Below are 17,774 nucleotides of genomic sequence, written 5' to 3' on the forward strand. Positions count from 1 at the left end.
TTCAGTGGGCTGGTTTCAGTCATTATGCAAATGTACTGTTTATAAGATTGAAACCTGCAGTCAGCCGAGATTGAAGACGTCACCTGGATGATGATGAAACATTTCTCCCACAAAATGCTACGTCCAGATGAACAGAATCAACTTTTGGAGATTTACTTCCCTGGATGATTATTGGTTATTGGTAACTTTATTGTCCCTAATGGGAAATTGATTTGCAGTATGTCCGTACAAACAAACAAACAGGCAACCAACACATCACATACACACTCCAAAATAATATAATATAATATAAGCCTGAGAAAACAACCTAGATTTTTCATCAAAAAAGTACAATGTGCAATGGCAACAACACATATGGTTCAGTGTTATTAACTATGATAATAGCAGTAGGTACAAAAGACAATCTATGTCTCTTTGTCTTCACTGCAGGCACTTTATAACGACGACCTGATGGAAGCAGTTGAAAATCATTAAAGAGAGGATGATCTGAACACAACATGACAGAGGTCGCCTTCCTCAGCACCTGCCTGTTATAAAAGTCCACAAGCTGGACCTGAGACCTCCCTGAAATCTTACCAGCCACTTTAACCAGGTTGTTAAGTCTGGTCTTATTATTCAGAGACATATTACCGTACCAAGCAATGATACAGAAAGTTAAAACAGATTCAATAAAACTTTTATAAAAAACGAGTCATCATTTCAGATGAAACATTGAAACCTCTCAACCTCCTTAAAAAGTCTTTGTTGAACCTTTTTCACTGTAGCAGCAAGATGTGACTCAAAGCACAGAGCTTTATCAAGAACAACCCCCAAATACTTATAACTGTCCACCAGTTCAATGGCTGCACATTTACCACTGTTAGCGCAGGATGAGGGGATGTCTCCCTGAAGTCAATAACCATGTCCTTGGTTTTCAAGGTGCTGATCATTAAGAAGGACTGATCACACCACGAAACAAACTCATCCACAACAGGCCCATGGGAATCCTCTTCACCATGAAGGAGGCTTACAATGACTGTGTCATCTGCGTATTTAATGAAATGCCTGTTGGCCTGTGTACTGCGACAGTCATTAGTGTACAAAATATACAGTAGAGGAGAGAGACAACAACCTTGCGGTGAGCCAGTGGAAGAGTTCAGCTGTTTGGAAAAACAGCCGTTCACTCTCACACACTGAGATCTGTCAGTTAAAAAGTTTAAAACCCAACCAACGAGATTAAGATCAAGTGTAAACTGGTTAAGAAGTTTATCAGCTAAAAGATGTGGCTGGATAGTATTAAAAGCTGAAGAAAAATCAATAAATAAGAGCTGAGCATGAGCTTTGGCGCCATCAAGATGGCGATAAAGGAAGTTCAACAGAGTGACCACTGCATCATCAACACGTCTACGAGGCCTGTATGCAAATTGTAGAGGGTCTATAAGCTTCTCTACTTGCTAACTGAGAGTCTGAACTAAAACCAGGAAGACTTATCTTATTACAGTCACTGTAACAGTGACCAGTCATGTGTTTCATGCCTGCCCAGGCCACCCTTAAGTTATTGCTACCCATCTCCGCCTCTACCTTATCCTTTTTACTTTGGCTTTTTTAATTTCTGATCTGATCTCCTTCCTAATTTCTCTAACTTTCAAGATATTCCCTTCAATAAAAGCTTTTTTCCTTTCATGAATCAGCCTCATAAGACCTTTTGAAGACCATGGTTTGTTATTAGGAAAAAAATGGAGATGGTGTCAGTCGCATTCTTAGGATTCGCTTTAGGGTGGATGTAAACAATGGTGACGTTGATCTGTGGGAATTCCCTCGGCAGATAAAACGGCCTCAAAGACACAGAGAGGAGCTCAATGTCAGGCAGACACACTTGTCTACGAACGGTCACATTTTTACACCATCTCTGATTTATATACAAACACACTCCTCCTTGAGATTTCTGGGTAGCTCCGGGGTCTCGATCCAAACGTATGGGAAACCCGAAGCCATTTAGTTCCAGAGAACAATCAGGGTCAGAGTCCTTGAGCCAAGTCTCTGTGAATGCCATTAGACATGTATCCCTGTAGCCACGCAAGTGTGCGACATTCAAATGCAGTTCATCCAATTTACTCCTCAGAGACTGCACATTAGCCAGGATTATTGATGGTAAAGGAATGACTCCAAACAACCGTCAGGATTGCCAATAAAATCATGCGAAATAAAAAACCCATCTTCGTTAAAAGAAGTTCCACAAAGCACAAGCCGATGCTATAGAATTTCCTCAGGCAAAAAAATATATATATAAAGGAATAAAAGAATGAAATAAAATAAGTTAAAACACTGACACTGACAGAGAGAGACAACCTGCTGGTCGCCACAAGAGCAGCGCCCCTCTTTCTAGTCTAGTCTAGACTGAGAATGCATCAAGACCACTCACTCACCCTTCCCTCCTGCCTCTCAGCTGCTGAAACTCACAGTTTGTTACCACGGAAGAGTCACTCCTTCATCTGAGATGAAGCCTGATAGTCTGACTGATGCAATATAACATTCAGTCTACACTTTGTTTTTGTGCAAAGATGATAAAGAGGAAATACTAATAACATAAACAAAAATAAATGTCCAATTTAGAAATCTTATTCTTTTTTGCTCTATAAAATAGTTGTTTTTATTTTTCAGTCACTCATCGTAGCAGTAGGATTTACATGAAAATAAAAACAAATTAAGTTTGAGAGAAAAAGTACATTTTTGGCACTCTCTGGGCAACTGACTCAGAGACTCAAATGACTTAAAAAACCCGATTCATTTTGGTGAGTGACTCATTTAAACTCGATTCGGTAAAAAGAATCAAATTTACCATCACTAATACAAATCCCTTTGGAGAAAACAGCTTTAAAACATGTATTGTTAAATTCCAGATGTTTCTTTGCAAGGAAAACTCAGACACTGAAACAATACCACCAGTAACCTCCTACATATGGAAATGTGGTGTCATTAAAGACATAATAATTTCATTAATACCCAATATCCAGCAAAATATGTAATTTGAACATTTTGTTCCTAACGAAATCAAATGTATATATTGTAGAAGATTAGCCAAATTTATGTAAAATGGCCAGTACATGAATTAAAAAAATAAATAAATAAACAAAATCGTATGACTGTGACAAATTTTACACAGTAATTCAGTCTAATAATCCACTCAAATATAAATATAAGTTTAGCTAAAAGCTCTATAGATAAGTCAATCAATAATATAATTCACATTTTAAATGATCATATGTGTTAACGTTTGAATCCTGACCTGAGAGTTTCCACTGCACACTGTGAACTCTTTAGTCCAGCAGACAGAAGCTTCACTCCTGAATCCTGCAGGTCAGAGTTACTCAGGTCCAGCTCTCTCAGACTGGAGGACTGGGAGCTGAGGACTGAGCACAGAGCTTCACAGCTTCTCTCTGACAGGTTACAGCCACCCAGTCTGAAAAACAAAAGATAATCTATAATACTTATGTAAAGTTTGTTATTATATTACATGCCATCTTTTTATTTTTGATGAAACCTTAACATACTAAGATACAACATCATATGGATGAACTTGAATAAAATGTTTTTTTTTAATTATATCTTTATTTGGATTGGACAAGAAAAAACCATCTGCATAGCAGTATATGAATAACATGGGAACAAAGTCCTTCCAGGTTTTAGATTAAGTCCAGGAGAGCAAATGATAAACAAAGTGATCAGCGGGTGCATATTAACCTCCACTAGCTATTACTAGGACAGTTGCTCGCATGCTCTCCCAAAGGAGATATATAGAACACATTACATGGAACTATAAACACAAACTGGGAGGGGTGCCCATGCTGCAATCATTGTGAAGAAATAAGTAAATAAACAAGCAATAGTAATAGAAGTAAATGTAAAAAACAAACAAACAAAAAACAACCAAGTAATAGTGAGATCAAGTGAAGTCAGCCCTCGTGGGGGTGATGAATTGGATCCAATTGTTCCAAATTTGGTAGAATTTGGCTTTTTGATTTCTTAACAGATATGTAAGTTTTTCCATCCTAAATATCTCTAAAATGATCCCAAACCAGTCGTCTAGGGTAGGCTGGGCTGGGCTTAACCATCTTCTAGTAATTGTTTTTTTACTTGCCACCAAGAGTAATTGCACCAACTTAATCTCACTCCTACATTCCAGAAAGGGGACCAAACCCATGTATAAAACCTTAAAATCTAAAGGTATTTGAACGTTAAAGACTGCACTTAAGGAGACCTGAACGTTTTTTAACTTGGGACAGTCCCAAAAGACATGAAAATGGTTAGCAACAGTCGAGCCGCATTGTCTCCAGCATTGCATATAAGCCCCTTTGTACCTCTCCTGATATGGAGTCTTGAAGTACCTAATAATATTCTTCCAGCCATGTTCCTTCCAGCTCATAGAACTGGACGTGGACCACTGGCAGTACAAAACATTTTCCCACTCCCCCACAGAAATAGCAATCCCTGATTCCCTTTCCCATTTATCCTTAGTGTATAAAGTATTATCCTTGCTGGCACTAGAGAGGGCTTTGTATAGTTTAGAAATAGATTTAGTAGGGGTCATGGTTGTGGCATTTTTCAGGATGAGGAAAAAATGCGACTCAGCATCATTGAAGTCGGACAGTTTGCATTCATGATCAATATATGATCTCAGCTGTAAGTTTCTATGAAAGTTGTATTTTGTCAGGTTGTGATCGTCCCGTAAGGCCTCAAATCTGAGCACAATATTTCTATGAGTAAGAGAGAGGAATGTCGTAAGGCCATAGGATATCCATGCTTCAAAGTTAGAGTCGTGTCTGTTTGGAATAAAATCCGAGTCGAAAGCAACCCACCTGAAGATTTTTAGCATTTTGTGTATCCCACAGATGTTGATTACCTTCTGCCAAACTTGGAGGGTGTGGGTTAACCAGGGGTTCCCCAGCTTTTCCAGCCGGCACATTAGACCCTTATCTGCCATTACAGCTTGTAGGGGGAATCGGTCCAACAGGCTGGACTCCAGTTCCTTCCACCTAGCCGTGTATGTTTTGTTACACCAATATAAGAGGGGGGTTATTTGAGCGACATAATAGTAATTCCTGAGGCAGGGGAGACCCAGTCCTCCCTTTTCCTTGGGGAGCTGGAGGGTAGCATATTTAATCCTTGGCTTTCGGCCCTGCCAGATAAATCTGGAGATCCATTTGTCCCACTCAATAAATTGGTAATCGCTCACTTCTATTGGCAAGTTTCTAAAAAGATAAAGCAGTCTGGGGAGCGTGTCCATCTTGATTGTGGTTACCCGGGAGCTGAGACGCATAAAGGGGACCAGATTCCATCTGTGCAAATCAGCTTTTATACTTGCAGATATTGGCTCGTAGTTTGCCTGAAAGAGCAGCGAGAGGTCCGCAGTCAAATATATTCCCAGGTACTTAATTTTCTCATTATCCCGATTTACTGTAAATTTGAGCAGAGATGTGTAATATTCTCCTAATGTTGTCAGTTGTTTGTCTATAGTGAATGAAACCAGTCTGATCTAAATCGATGAGGTCAGGTAAAAACTTCTCCAGTCTACGAGCAAGAATAGAAGTAAATAGTTTGTAATCCAAGTTAAGGACACTGATTGGTCGATAGTTTCCACATTCTCGTTTATCTTTCCCCTCTTTTGGGATAATTGAAATAGTTGCCTCCCTCCAGGAGGGTGGGATTTCTCCCTCCTGTAGGATGTAGTTAAATGACTTCAGCAATGTGGGGACTAGATCTGCCCTCAGGGTGCGATACCACTGAGAACTGAACCCGTCCGGCCCAACTGCCTTACCTGGTTTTAATCTGGAAAAAGCATTAATTTCTTCCACTAAAATGGGATGTGTTAGAAGCTCATTTTTGAGAGACGGGAGTGAAGGTAATTCTAGAGAGCTAAGAAAGGCATCAGTACAATTCTCCTCCGTAGCATTGGGCTGTGAGTACAGCTCCCTAAAGAAGGTCTCAAAACATTTCTGAATGTCTTCTAATTTTGATTCCAGAATATTAGTCTTGGGGTCCTTGATTTGGTATATCGTACTTTCCTCTAGTTGTTTGCGTTATTTATGTGCCAGATATTTTGCAGATTTCCCTCCTGTCTCATAGTATTTTTGCCTCAAAAAAATTAAGTTATTTTGGGCCTCCTGGGTGTAAATATCATTAATTTCATCCTGTATTTTCCTGATATCCTGCTTCAGAGTAGGATTTGCGGTGTTTATGTCTTCCTATTCTTTCAACTTTAAATTTGCCTGTAGTTCTGCTAATTTTTGCCCTTTGATTCTCTTTAAGTGGGAGGCGATAGAAATTAATGTACCTCTCATTACCGCTTTGAGCGTATCCCAAAGAATAGCTGGAGATACCTCTCCTGTGTCATTAACATCTAGAAATTCTTTAATGTCTACCTTTAATTTGGAAACTATGGCAGGATCATTAAGGTGCGATAACAATTTCCACAGTGTGGTACATTTTTTCCTAGCCACCTGCAAAGATAGAGAGATAGGACTGTGGTCAGATAGATCTCTTGTTAATATGTCACAGTCTTTGACCCTAAACCTATCAACTTTAAACATAAAAAAGTAGTCCAGCCTTGCATACACTTTAAAGGAACCAGAGTAATGAGTGAAATTTCTGGTAGATGCGTAGCGGTCCCTCCATACATCTATTATCCCCATCTCTACCATATAGGAATTGACTTTTCTAGTAAGTGCTGTTACCTGGTTGGTTGGGGAGGAGGAGTCTAGTTTAGGGTCAAGTCTAAAGTTAAAACCCCCCCACAGACAACTATCCCCTGAGAATCCACCAATAAATCAAACCTATTCCTATAGAATAGCCAATCGCTCCCGGGGGGAGCATAAACATTTAAAATTGTGATTTCAGACCCCTCTATCCATTCTGTTATTCTAACCAATCTGCCTTCCTCGTCACAGAGTTCTTAGATATGTTCATAGTTAAGTGTACCAGAGATAAGTGTAGCCACACCCCTCTTGTGTTTGGACTTAACGGAAGAGGAGAATACATATTTAAAACCCTTTCTTTTCAATCTCAAGTGATCTACTTGGTTCATGTGTGTCTCCTGAAGTAATGCAATCTGGGCCTTCTCCTTCCTTAGTTTGGACAGTATCTTATTCATCTTAATCACGTTCAGAACCCCGTTAACATTAAAAGAGATTACTTTCACTGACTCACTTCCCATAAAGATATATTAAGTTACCACAGCGCATAAACTCAATAGCAGCAGGCAACCCCCTCTTAAAACAGTAACAAGTGAAAAAAGTTAGGAATGAACTGAAAACATTTGAACATAACTGGAGCTTGAAAGCTCCTAAGCTGGCTTCTGACAGTGGAGCACTTCCACTGACACCCTCACAACTTGAAGGGAAACCCCTTATTACCCCCTGAGTTAGGGGGCTTTCCACTGCGACGTCACTCACAGCACGAGAAGCCCCACCCATTTTAGCTCGACAGTAACCATATTTCACCATGTTGTCCATAGCTAATACATAACATTAAATTCGTTCTCTTCACGTCTGTATACTTGCAGCTTCTCTCTATATCCCGCAGCTCCTCGGATCTGACGCGGACGCCGACCACCAACTCCCTGCCACAGCGGGCATCTTTGTAGTTTTTCTCTGGGGGTTGCCGGTGGTGTAATCACCTTTACCGGCAGGCCCCGACTCGCCAGGTCAGCCTCCTCCACCGTGTTGTAGGTTTTCACTCCTTCTTCGAAAAAAACCTTAAGGCGCGCTGAGTAGAGGGTCCTAAACTGTACATTCTTCTCTTTTAGGACCTTTCGTGCCTCTGCATACTCCTTCCTCATAGCCATGATCTCAGGGGGGTAATCGTGGTCGAGGTTGATCTTGCTGGAATTCCACATAAAACCTTTCTTTTGCCAAGCAAGCCTCAGCACTTCTTCTTTAACCGTGAAGCACAGGAATTTTACCAGGATCGATCTGGGTTGGGAGCCGTCCGGAGGGAGTAATGATAACACTCTGTGTGCTCTCTGAATTTGTAACGGTGTTGATGGTGGGATGGCGAGATTCTCCCGGAGTAGCTTCTCCACAAAGTGGGCCATAGATGGAGCTCCCGATTCTTCTCCCTCCGGCACCCTGTAAAGTCTGAGCGACTCCCTCCTCGAGTAAGCCTCCAGTGATGTTAGTTTTGTTTGAAACTTTTCCTGCATGCTTTCTTCCATTTGCGCAACATCTCTAAAGTTAGAAATATCCTGTCTCAGAGTGACGCTGAAAAACTAGTTCATGCATTTATTACTTCCAGGCTGGACTATTGTAATTCGTTATTATCAGGATGTCCAAAAAACTCCCTGAAAAGCCTTCAGTTAATCCAAAATGCTGCAGCAAGAGTACTGACAGGGACTAGAAAGAGAGAGCAGATTTCTCCTGTATTGGCTTCCCTTCATTGGCTTCCTGTTAAATCCAGAATTGAATTCAAAATCCTGCTCCTCACATACAAGATCTTAAATAATCAGGCCCAATCTTATCTTAATGACCTTGTAGTACCATATCACCCCATTAGAGCACTTCGCTCTCACACTGCAGGCCTACTTGTTGTTCCTAGAGTATTTGAAAGTAGAATGGGAGGCAGAGCCTTCAGTTTTCAGGCCCCTCTTCTGTGGAACCAGCTTCCAGTTTGGATTCAGGAGACAGACACTATCTCTACTTTTAAGATTAATCTCATATTTCCATTAAAAGTGTTGAATTTGACTGTTTGATGTTCTTTATGATCTCTGGCACCAGTTCATCTGTAGGCTGAGCTCAATCCATCCATTTAGTGAAATTATGTTTAAAGGTCTCCTTGTTTTCTGAGCGTGCACAGATCCTGAAGCAGAAAGCCTGGGTTAATAGAGAAATGATCATCACTGTGATGATGCTCATCATCTCTGACTGGGATTTGAGGTTTTGTCAAAGCAGCAAAGAAAGCCTGGCTATGTTGGACTGGGTGTGGCAGCAGCTCCCAGTTTGAGTTCAGGAGACAGACGCCCTCTCTACTTTGAAGATCAGCTTCAAACTTTCCTTTTTGCTAAAGCATATAGTTAGGGCTGGGCCAGGTGACCCTGAATCCTCCCTTAGTTATGCTGCAATAGACGTAGGCTGCCGGGGATTCCCATGATGCATTGAGTTTTTCCTTTCCAGTCACCTTTCTCACTCACTATGTGTTAACAGACCTCTCTGCATTGAATCATATGTGTTATTAACCTCTGTCTCTCTTCCACAGCATGTCTTTATCCTGTCTTCCTTCTCTCACTCCAACCAATCACAGCAAATGGCCCCGCCCCTCCCTGAGCCTGGTTCTGCCAGAGGTTTCTTTCTGTTAAAAGGGAGTTTTTCCTTCCCACTGTCGCCAAAGTGCTTGTTCATAGGGGGTCATGTGATTGTTGGGTTTTTCTCTGTATTTATGAAGTGCCTTGAGGTGACTTTTGTTGTGATTTGGCGCTATATAAATAACATTGAATTGCATTGTTAGTATCTCAGACAAAATCTCGTCTGTGTTCTGGAGCTTATCTTTGTGTTCTGCAACCCTGGTTTCCACATCATTAAGCCGCGCATTGGCTTTATCCAACTCACCCCTTATTTCCACCAGTTGCGCTTTCGTGTCTTTTCGAAATTCTTTCACCTCTTTCCCAACGCCTCTCAGTTCTTTCAGTATCAGCGTCAAACTTGCTGGGTCAACCTCATCTTCTGTCCCAGAATCCTCACGGCTAGGAGTGGGAGAGTGGCCTCGGCTAGCCCTATAGGGGCTAACGTTAGCCCCTTCTGTTAGCTGCACATTGCCATCTTCCACGTTTTCAAACGTTAACTTCTTAGCTATTTTGTTCTTTCTGGACATCATTTAAACCCCTTTTTCCTCTTTATGTGCACTTAGATAGTGTATTAATTTACTTGGGGCAGTTTTAATAAGTTTCAGTCGAGAGCTCTCGTACTAGGTGTCCATCCCCACGAGCGCCGGAACCGGAAGCCTTGAATAAAATGTTTAATTGGTTCATTTAAAAAAAACAAAATGTCAATTGATCTGACCTCAGAGTATTTAGTTTACAGTTTAAACTTTGTAGTCCAGCAGACAGAATCTTCACTCCTGAATCCTGCACATTTTTGATACTCAGGTCCAGCTCTGTCAGAGTAGAGGAGTGAGAGCTGAGCATTGAGGACACAGCTTCACAGTTTTCCGCTAGAAGTTCACAGACGTTGAGTCTGAAAATGAAAACATGAACAAAGACTGATGTTAAAGTGTAATCAGGGTGCAATAACTAATCTTATATTTTAAGAATCCTTGTTGTTTTATGCTGAGCAGATGTGGTACGAAACAACAGTAAATTGATCAAGTTTACCTCTACTGTTTAAATTGCTGGATTTATTTTCTCAGTTAAAAACAAAACAAACAAACAAAAGAAAAAAGAATACAAATCGGTCAGACCTCAGAATATTCAGTTTGGCGTGTGGACTCTCCACTGCAGCAGACAGAAGCTTTACTGCTGAAGCCTTCAGGCTGTCGGTACTCAAGTCCAGCTCTCTCAGACTACAGGACTGGGAGCTGACCACTGACAACAAATCTCTACAGTCTTTCTCTGACAGGTTACAGCTGCTCAGCCTGAAAAAAATAACAAGAACAACAAAACAATAATATTTATTATCAAATAAAATCTCTTTATATGTTGAATCTAAGTAATCAAATGTGTACAAATGAGTACACTACAATGCACAATTAAATAAAAAAATGTTCAAGAATTTAAGTGTAACAGAAGAAAAATATTTCAAATTAAACACAATTATTCCAATGTATGTAAATGGAAACCAGTGAAGACCAGGTTGATTTAGTGACAGTAGTTCAGTGTCTGCTGGCACAGGCCTGTGAGTACTGCAGTATTACACTTACTGCAGTACTGCTGGTCACTTTATTAATTCTAATATGTGCGATTACTGTAAATGTAGTTATAAATAATGTATCACATCCTGGACTCTCATTTCATTTTCTGTCTAAAAGCTGCTTTGGCTCATTCCCCTTTAAAGACCCGCTCTCCCTAAAGGCCAACTTTATTTTGATTGGATGATTTCATAAAGCACGCTGAAGGGCAGTAGCCAGTTATCATGAGCTCCATCTCCTCAACCTTCTGGTTTAGAAATTATAAGAAACTGTATACCTCATAAAAACCCGTCTTGATCCATGCTCAATCATCCAGGTTAGTAAATCCCAAAAGTTGATTCTGTTCATCTGGACGTAGCGCTTTCAGTGGGAGAAACATTTCGTCACTCATCCAGGTGACTTCGTCAGTCTCAGCTGACTTCTGGTTTCCAACCCTATAAAAAGTACATTTGCATAATGACTGAAACCAGCCCACTGAAGGAACAATAAGGCTGGGAGGTCAGTTCCTTGACCATTAGGTTTGAGTCATTATGCAGATGTACTCTTTATAAGATTGGGGAAAGCTGCAGTCAGCTGAGCCTGAAGAAGTCATCTTGATGAGTGACAAAATGTTTCTCCCGCTGAGAGCGCTACGTCCAGATGAACAGAATCAAACTTTGGGGGCTCATAAAATCATGATTAGAAATCTTCTCAGATGTATTTTTACATTTTAGATCCACAGCAACAAAGTTCACAGCAGGATGTCTCTGTTCAGTAATTATTATGCCCATTACCTGCAAACTGTGAGGTACGCAGGTAATGTCAGGTAAACACTAGCTGTCTGAAACTGTTCCTGTTAAATGTGTGTATAAAGGAAATAAGCTGAAATACAGAGACTGGGTGGATCTGTGCTTTGACTTTGACACCAAAAATTTCTTCCTGTTAAAAGGGAGTTTTTCCTTCCCACTGTCGCCAAAGTGTTTGCTCATAGGGGGTCATATGATTGTTGGGTTTTTCTCTGTATCTATTACTGTACGATCTACTGTACAATATAAAGCGCATTGAGGTGACTGTTGTGATTTGGCGCTATATAAATAAAATTGAATTTAATTGAATTACATCCCATTTCAGGTACCTAGAACCTGAACCTTCTCTGGAAACCTGGGACGCTGGCGGGTTTCTCTTGCTTACCTATCTGCTCATCCTCTTTCTTTCTGCTCGCATGATGATTTCCTGGTTGAGTTTGTAAAGACTTTTGCTCAGGACCTTCTTGCTGTGCGGCAACAGTGCTAACCACCGTCCGCTGTATGTTTTTCAGTCATTAAATCAAACCATGAAAGATTAGCTTGCTTCTCGTGATGAACCTGTCTGTTTTCGATTCCACACCAGGGTCTGCCCACTGGAAAGTTCAGGGATAAGGGTGGAGGATACTCACACAAACATAAAAACCCAGATTGCAACTCCAACTCTCTGTTCTAGTTAACCAGACCTTTCAGGCTCTTGTTCAATTAGAACCTCATGGAGTCTGAGTTAGCGAGACAGTTAAACATCCCTCTATGCCCCCTTAATCCGCCCATTCCCACTAAGTCATTAAATAACCGAGTGTCCCCTCACATAACTCAGCGCACAGAGCCTGTCACCCCTGGCAATCACAAGAAAACACTTACCTTTTTTGCTTTTCATGCACCTCACAAACCACTCATACTCGGGTTTCCTTGGCTAGAATTACATAACCCCCACTTAGACTGGTCAGGTCAGAGGGTAATCAGTTAGAGTCTGTTCTGTCATTCAAATTGCCTTGTTTCTGCCCGTCCACCGGAACCTGTGGAACCATCAACCAACACTGAGACTGTTTTAGATCTCTCCTCTGTGCCCACCAAATGTCATGATCTTCAGGAAGTATTTAGCAAAAGTAAAGCGCTTTCACTGCCACCTCACAAACCACAGGACAGCACCATAGAACTACTCTCTGGCTCCACCCGGCCTTCTAGCTGGCTCTATAACCTGTCTAGACCTGAGTGTGCGGCTATGGAAAAGTACATTAAGGAATCCCTCGGTGCAGGCATAATCCAACGATTGTCATCTCAAGTTGGAACTTCTTTTTTGTGGGGAAAAAGGATGGCTCTCTCTGGCCATGCATTTACTTCAGGGGCCTCAGTGATATTACCATCAAGAATAAGTACCTATTACCTCATTAGCTCTGCTTTCAGGCCATTTCACAGCGCCACTGGGTTTACAAAACCCCACATCCGCAACGCTTACCACTTTTTCCAGATCAATCAGGGAGACAAGTGGAAGACCGTTTTAAACATGCCATTGGGGGACTACGAGTATTTGGTCATGCCGCCTGGGTTAACTAATGCTCCCGCAATGTTTCAAGATTAGTTAACGATGTCCTCCGGGAATTCCTTGACAGGTTCGTATTGGTGTATCTGGATGATATCCTCATTTTTCCCAAAACCTGCGAGGAACATCAGTCTCATGTCCATGCTATTTTTCCAACGTTTGCTGGAGAATAAACCTTATGTCAAAGCAAAAAAGTGTGAATTCCATTCCTCATCAATAACTTTTTTCAGTTACATTTTGGCACGGGGGCAGGTGAAGACGGATCTGGCAAATGTGAAAGCTTTAACAGAGTGGCCTACCCCTTGTACCCATTGTAGATTCAAGAAGCATCTCCAATGGGTTTTGGGAATAGCAAATTTTTATAGACTGTTCATTTTCAACTATAGTCAGGTAGCTGCACCACTCAAGTCTCAGCATGCATCTGGTCCCCCAAAGCTGAAACTGCATTCACCAAACTTAAGTATCTGTTCACCACGGCACCTTTTTGGTTCACCCTGATCACAGTTATCATTGCAAAGGTGGACACATCAGAAATTGGAGAAGGGAGAGGTAAATGATGCCAAGTGAAAGAGAATGCTTGGGGGGGGGGGGGGGGGGGGGGGGTCATGCTGCTGTCATGGTCTGTGTGAGCGGCGGTGGTGTCCCAGTAGACTCTGGTTTCTGCCTTTGGGTGAAGCCTGGTCAGCCTGTCCATTGTCCACACCTGACAGTAATCTACTAGGCTGAATATAACATCAGCACTCCCAATAACTCTGCTAACCTCCTAATCCTCGGATCATCTACTCACCCTTGCAGTTCAGTCACGTTTTCCTGGATGCTGGTCTTCTTGATTCACTCACAGCCACATTAATGCCTTTCGTCTCTTAGACTTACTGGACCACTTTGCCTGGATTCAAAGCTAACAAGTACTCACCCAGACCTCACCACCTGCCTTCCCCAAGTTGCTTTCCGACTGCTGACAAGTAAATGGTAAATGGACTGATTCTTATATAGCGTTTTTCTACTCTCCCGGAGTACTCAAAGCGCTCTATACAACATGCCACATCCACCCAATCACACCCATCCTCACAAACACTTTATCTGAACTTAGTGCTTTCTAAGTACATTCACACGCATTCATACTCTGATGGATGCATCGGAGAGCAAGTTGGGGTTAGTATCTTGCCCAAGGATACTTGACATGCAGACTGGAGGAGCCAGGGATCGAACCACCAACCTTCCGATCAGTAGGTCAGATCAGACCAGCTTTACCTCCTGAGCTACAGAAACCCCAAATAAGACATTGAAGATAACCTCGTTCACTTACTGTAACCTCCACCAGTGATCTTTCTGATGCTGCTCTACCTCTGTTACAGTGACTCAGATTACCATCAACCAAGACCCATTTCCGGAAACCTACCACAGAGCCCACTTCATGCTCACAGCTTCAAGTGCTTGACTTCCGCCATAGTTCACAGTTCATGTTAAAAAATTCCAAGTGTCAAGTTCCTGTGTGTAAATAAAGCCTTCACGTCTAGTAATATTCAGTTCCTTCACCTTTGTCTGTATTTTGGGTTCACCATGTTGTTCTGGCCACACCGAGGTAACAGATTTATATTTGAAAAACAGAGAGACATGGGGGATTGCAATAAAGATGAGACACAAACCAGACCTTAAAATAAGAACATCTGAAAACGATGTAGGTGCAGTCTGGTAGCTCAAGTATTTGCTTTAAAAAACAGAGCTAGACTCCTGGTTGTTGGAGACAAGTGAACAACTTGAGGATAATAAACCTGTCAGAGGGGCTGAAGGATCAGAGCTCATGTTCTTATAGGCTGGATCTGGATTGTGCTTTGATTCGAGTTGAAGACAAAAATATTTCAGAAATGCTGACATGTCCTGCTGGAGAGAAATATTTAAAGTATCATGACTATTTTAGTGACTATTTTTTAATTTTTCTAAAGTGGTAGTGTTCTTTGAACTGAGCACCTCTGATTTATTTCCCATGATTTTAAGAATGAAGCGATGAGTTCATGTTTACTTACAGAGCTTTGTTGGAGGCTTTGACCACTGGCAGCAGCCTCAGAAGAGCCTTCTCTGAAGCAGAGTATTTCTTCAGGTCAAACACATCCAGATCTTCTGAGGACAGTAAGATGAAGACCAGAGCTGACCACTGAGCAGGAGACAGTTCATCTGTGGAGAGACTTCCTGATCTCAGGGACTGTTGGATCTCCTCCACTAGAGAACGATCATTCAGTTCATTCAGACAGTGGAACAGATTGATGCTTTTCTCTGCAGACAGATTCTTACTGAGCTTCCACTTGATGTACTGGACTGTTTTCTTATTGGTCTGTGAGCTACTTCCTGTTTGTGTCAGCAGACCTCGTAGGAGAGTCTGATTGGTCTGCAATGAAAGACCCAGGAGGAAGCGGAGGAACAAGTCCAGGTGTCCATTTGGACTCTCTAAGGCCTTGTTCACAGCACTCTGGTGGAGAGATGGTTTAAACCACCAGGAGGTTGTTTGTTGTTGTTCCAGCAGATTGAGTCCAGAGTTGCTGAAGGTCAGATGGACATGAAGAGCAGCCAGAAACTCCTGAACACTCAGATGGATGAAGCAGAACACCTTGTCCTGGTACAGTCCTCTCTCCTCTTTAAAGATCTGTGTGAACACTCCTGAGTACACTGAGGCTGCTCTGATATCGATGTCACACTCTGTCAGGTCTGATTCATAGAAGATCAGGTTTCCTTTCTGCAGCTGATCAAAAGCCAGTTTTCCCAGAGACTCCATCATCTTCCTGCTCTCTGGACTCCAGTGTGGATCTGTTGCACGTCCTCTATTATACTTGACCTTCTTCACTTTGGCCTGAACCACCAGGAAGTGGATGTACATCTCAGTCAGGGTGTTGGGCAGCTGTCCTCCCTCTCCGGTTTCCAGCACATCCTCCAGAACTGTAGCAGTGATCCAGCAGAAGACTGGGATGTGGCACATGATGTGGAGGCTTCGAGCTTTCTTGATGTGGGAGATGATCCTGCTGGCCTGCTCCTCATCTCTGAATCGGTTCCTGAAGTACTCCTCCTTCTGTGGGTCAGTGAACCCCCTGACCTCTGTCACCCTGTGAACATACTCAGGGGGGATCTGGTCTGCTGCTGCAGGTCGTGTGGTTATCCAGACGTGAGCATAGGGAAGAAGCGTCCCCCTGATCAGGCTTGTGAGAAGTACATCAACTGTGGTGGGCATCGTAATATCAGTCACACTCTTAGTGTTGTTGAAGTCCAGAGGACCTCGACACTCATCCAGACCATCAAAGATGAACACAACCTGGAAGTCTTCAAAGCTGCAGATTCCTGCTTCTTTGGTTTCAGTAAAGAAGCGATGAACAAGTCCCACCAAGCTGAACTTTTCCTCTTTCAGCACATTCAGCTCTCTGAAAGTGAATGGAAATATGAACTGGATGTCCTGGTTGGCTTTGTCTTCAGCCCAGTCCAGGCTGTATTTCTGTGTTAAGACTGTTTTCCCAATGCCAGCCACTCCCTTTGTCAGCACTGTTCTAATCAGGTCCTGTCTTTTGGGTGAGTCTTTAAAGATGTCTTCATGTCTGATTGTTGTTTCAGGTCTGTGTGGTTTCCTGGATGCTGTTTCAATCTGTCTGACCTCATGTTCATCATTGACCTCTGCAGTCCCTCCCTCTGTGATGTAGAGCTCTGTGTAGATCTGATTCAGAAGGGTTGGGTTTCCTGCTTTAGCGATGCCCTCAAACACACACTGGAACTTCTTCTTTAAGAGAGACTTGAGTTTAGGCTGACACTTCTGAAGAGCATCTGAATCAAAAAAAGGAAAAAAAGAAGGAAAAATACAAATCTGGTCTGAAGGAGCTATGTGATGTACTTTGGCCTTTATTTAACCTATCAAGTTTTTAATATACTCATTCTACCAGAAATCAAAAAGGGGCTTCAGGAATTCCTAAATGTATTTCCTGAAAAAAGCCACGTTAAATGTTTTGAACCTCCACATCTGTATTGCTTTGCAGCTTTTCATATGTACCTGATGCCAACATGTGCAGGCTAAACAGGTTTCTGCTTTCTGTGCCTCTTCTCCAAACTTTGTAACCAAAAATAACAACATTGAAGTGTCATAACGTTCCCCACTGCTATGTTATTTAAAGAAGCATCTGAGAGAGATTCAGTAATTCACATTTAATTCTTCTCGTAATTTACAATGGCAAAAGATAATGTAAACCCTTTCTGGCCACAATTTGCTTTATTATATGTAAATGTGGCATTTTTTTCATTAAACATTTAAGTCAAATGACCGATCCTTAAAGAGTGTCCTCTTGTTAGAGAAACACTCTGACTTTTCTTTTTTAAGGCAATCAGTTTGCATGGTTTTTAAAAGTAAAGAACACTTGTGTTTAATTAAATACAGATCACATTAGATCCAAGTAGTTTCACAGGTTTATGATGATCATCAAAATTCCTCCATGTAGTTTAGAAAATACATTTGCAGGCATGTAACAAATCCAAACATTCGTCGTAGAATGACGTTCTTGCCCTCTCCTTTTTCTTACAATGAATTCTGAGGTTTCACTTTCACATCTCAACAA

At 41.7% G+C, this 17,774-nt stretch overlaps 1 protein-coding gene across 2 annotated transcripts in view; it reads right to left on the reverse strand.

Annotated features, from left to right (window-relative positions):
* Window positions 1-1,931: 1,931 nt before the first annotated feature.
* LOC147336914 (protein NLRC3-like) overlaps window positions 1,932-17,774 on the reverse strand; it is a 28,339-nt gene continuing 12,496 nt past the window's right edge. The window contains exons 3-6 of one of the 2 annotated variants that reach the window (XM_086287183.1): window positions 15,219-16,992; window positions 10,423-10,596; window positions 10,026-10,199; window positions 1,932-3,439 (exon numbers count right to left, since the gene is read on the reverse strand). In XM_086287183.1, coding sequence (XP_086143309.1) covers window positions 3,247-3,439; window positions 10,026-10,199; window positions 10,423-10,596; window positions 15,219-16,992 — 2,315 coding nt within the window. In that variant the 3' untranslated portion in view covers window positions 1,932-3,246. Of the gene's footprint in view, window positions 6,477-10,025; window positions 10,200-10,422; window positions 10,597-15,218; window positions 16,993-17,774 lie in introns of both variants that reach the window. The other variant, XM_086287185.1, reaches the window with a different exon arrangement.

This window comes from Aulonocara sp. 'chitande type north' Nkhata Bay, linkage group LG3 (genome assembly GCF_057382095.1).
Source record: "Aulonocara sp. 'chitande type north' Nkhata Bay isolate Kocher_YH1m ecotype deep benthic linkage group LG3, A_spYH_male_GT1.1, whole genome shotgun sequence".
In the NCBI taxonomy this organism is placed as follows: Eukaryota; Metazoa; Chordata; class Actinopteri; order Cichliformes; family Cichlidae; genus Aulonocara; species Aulonocara sp. 'chitande type north' Nkhata Bay.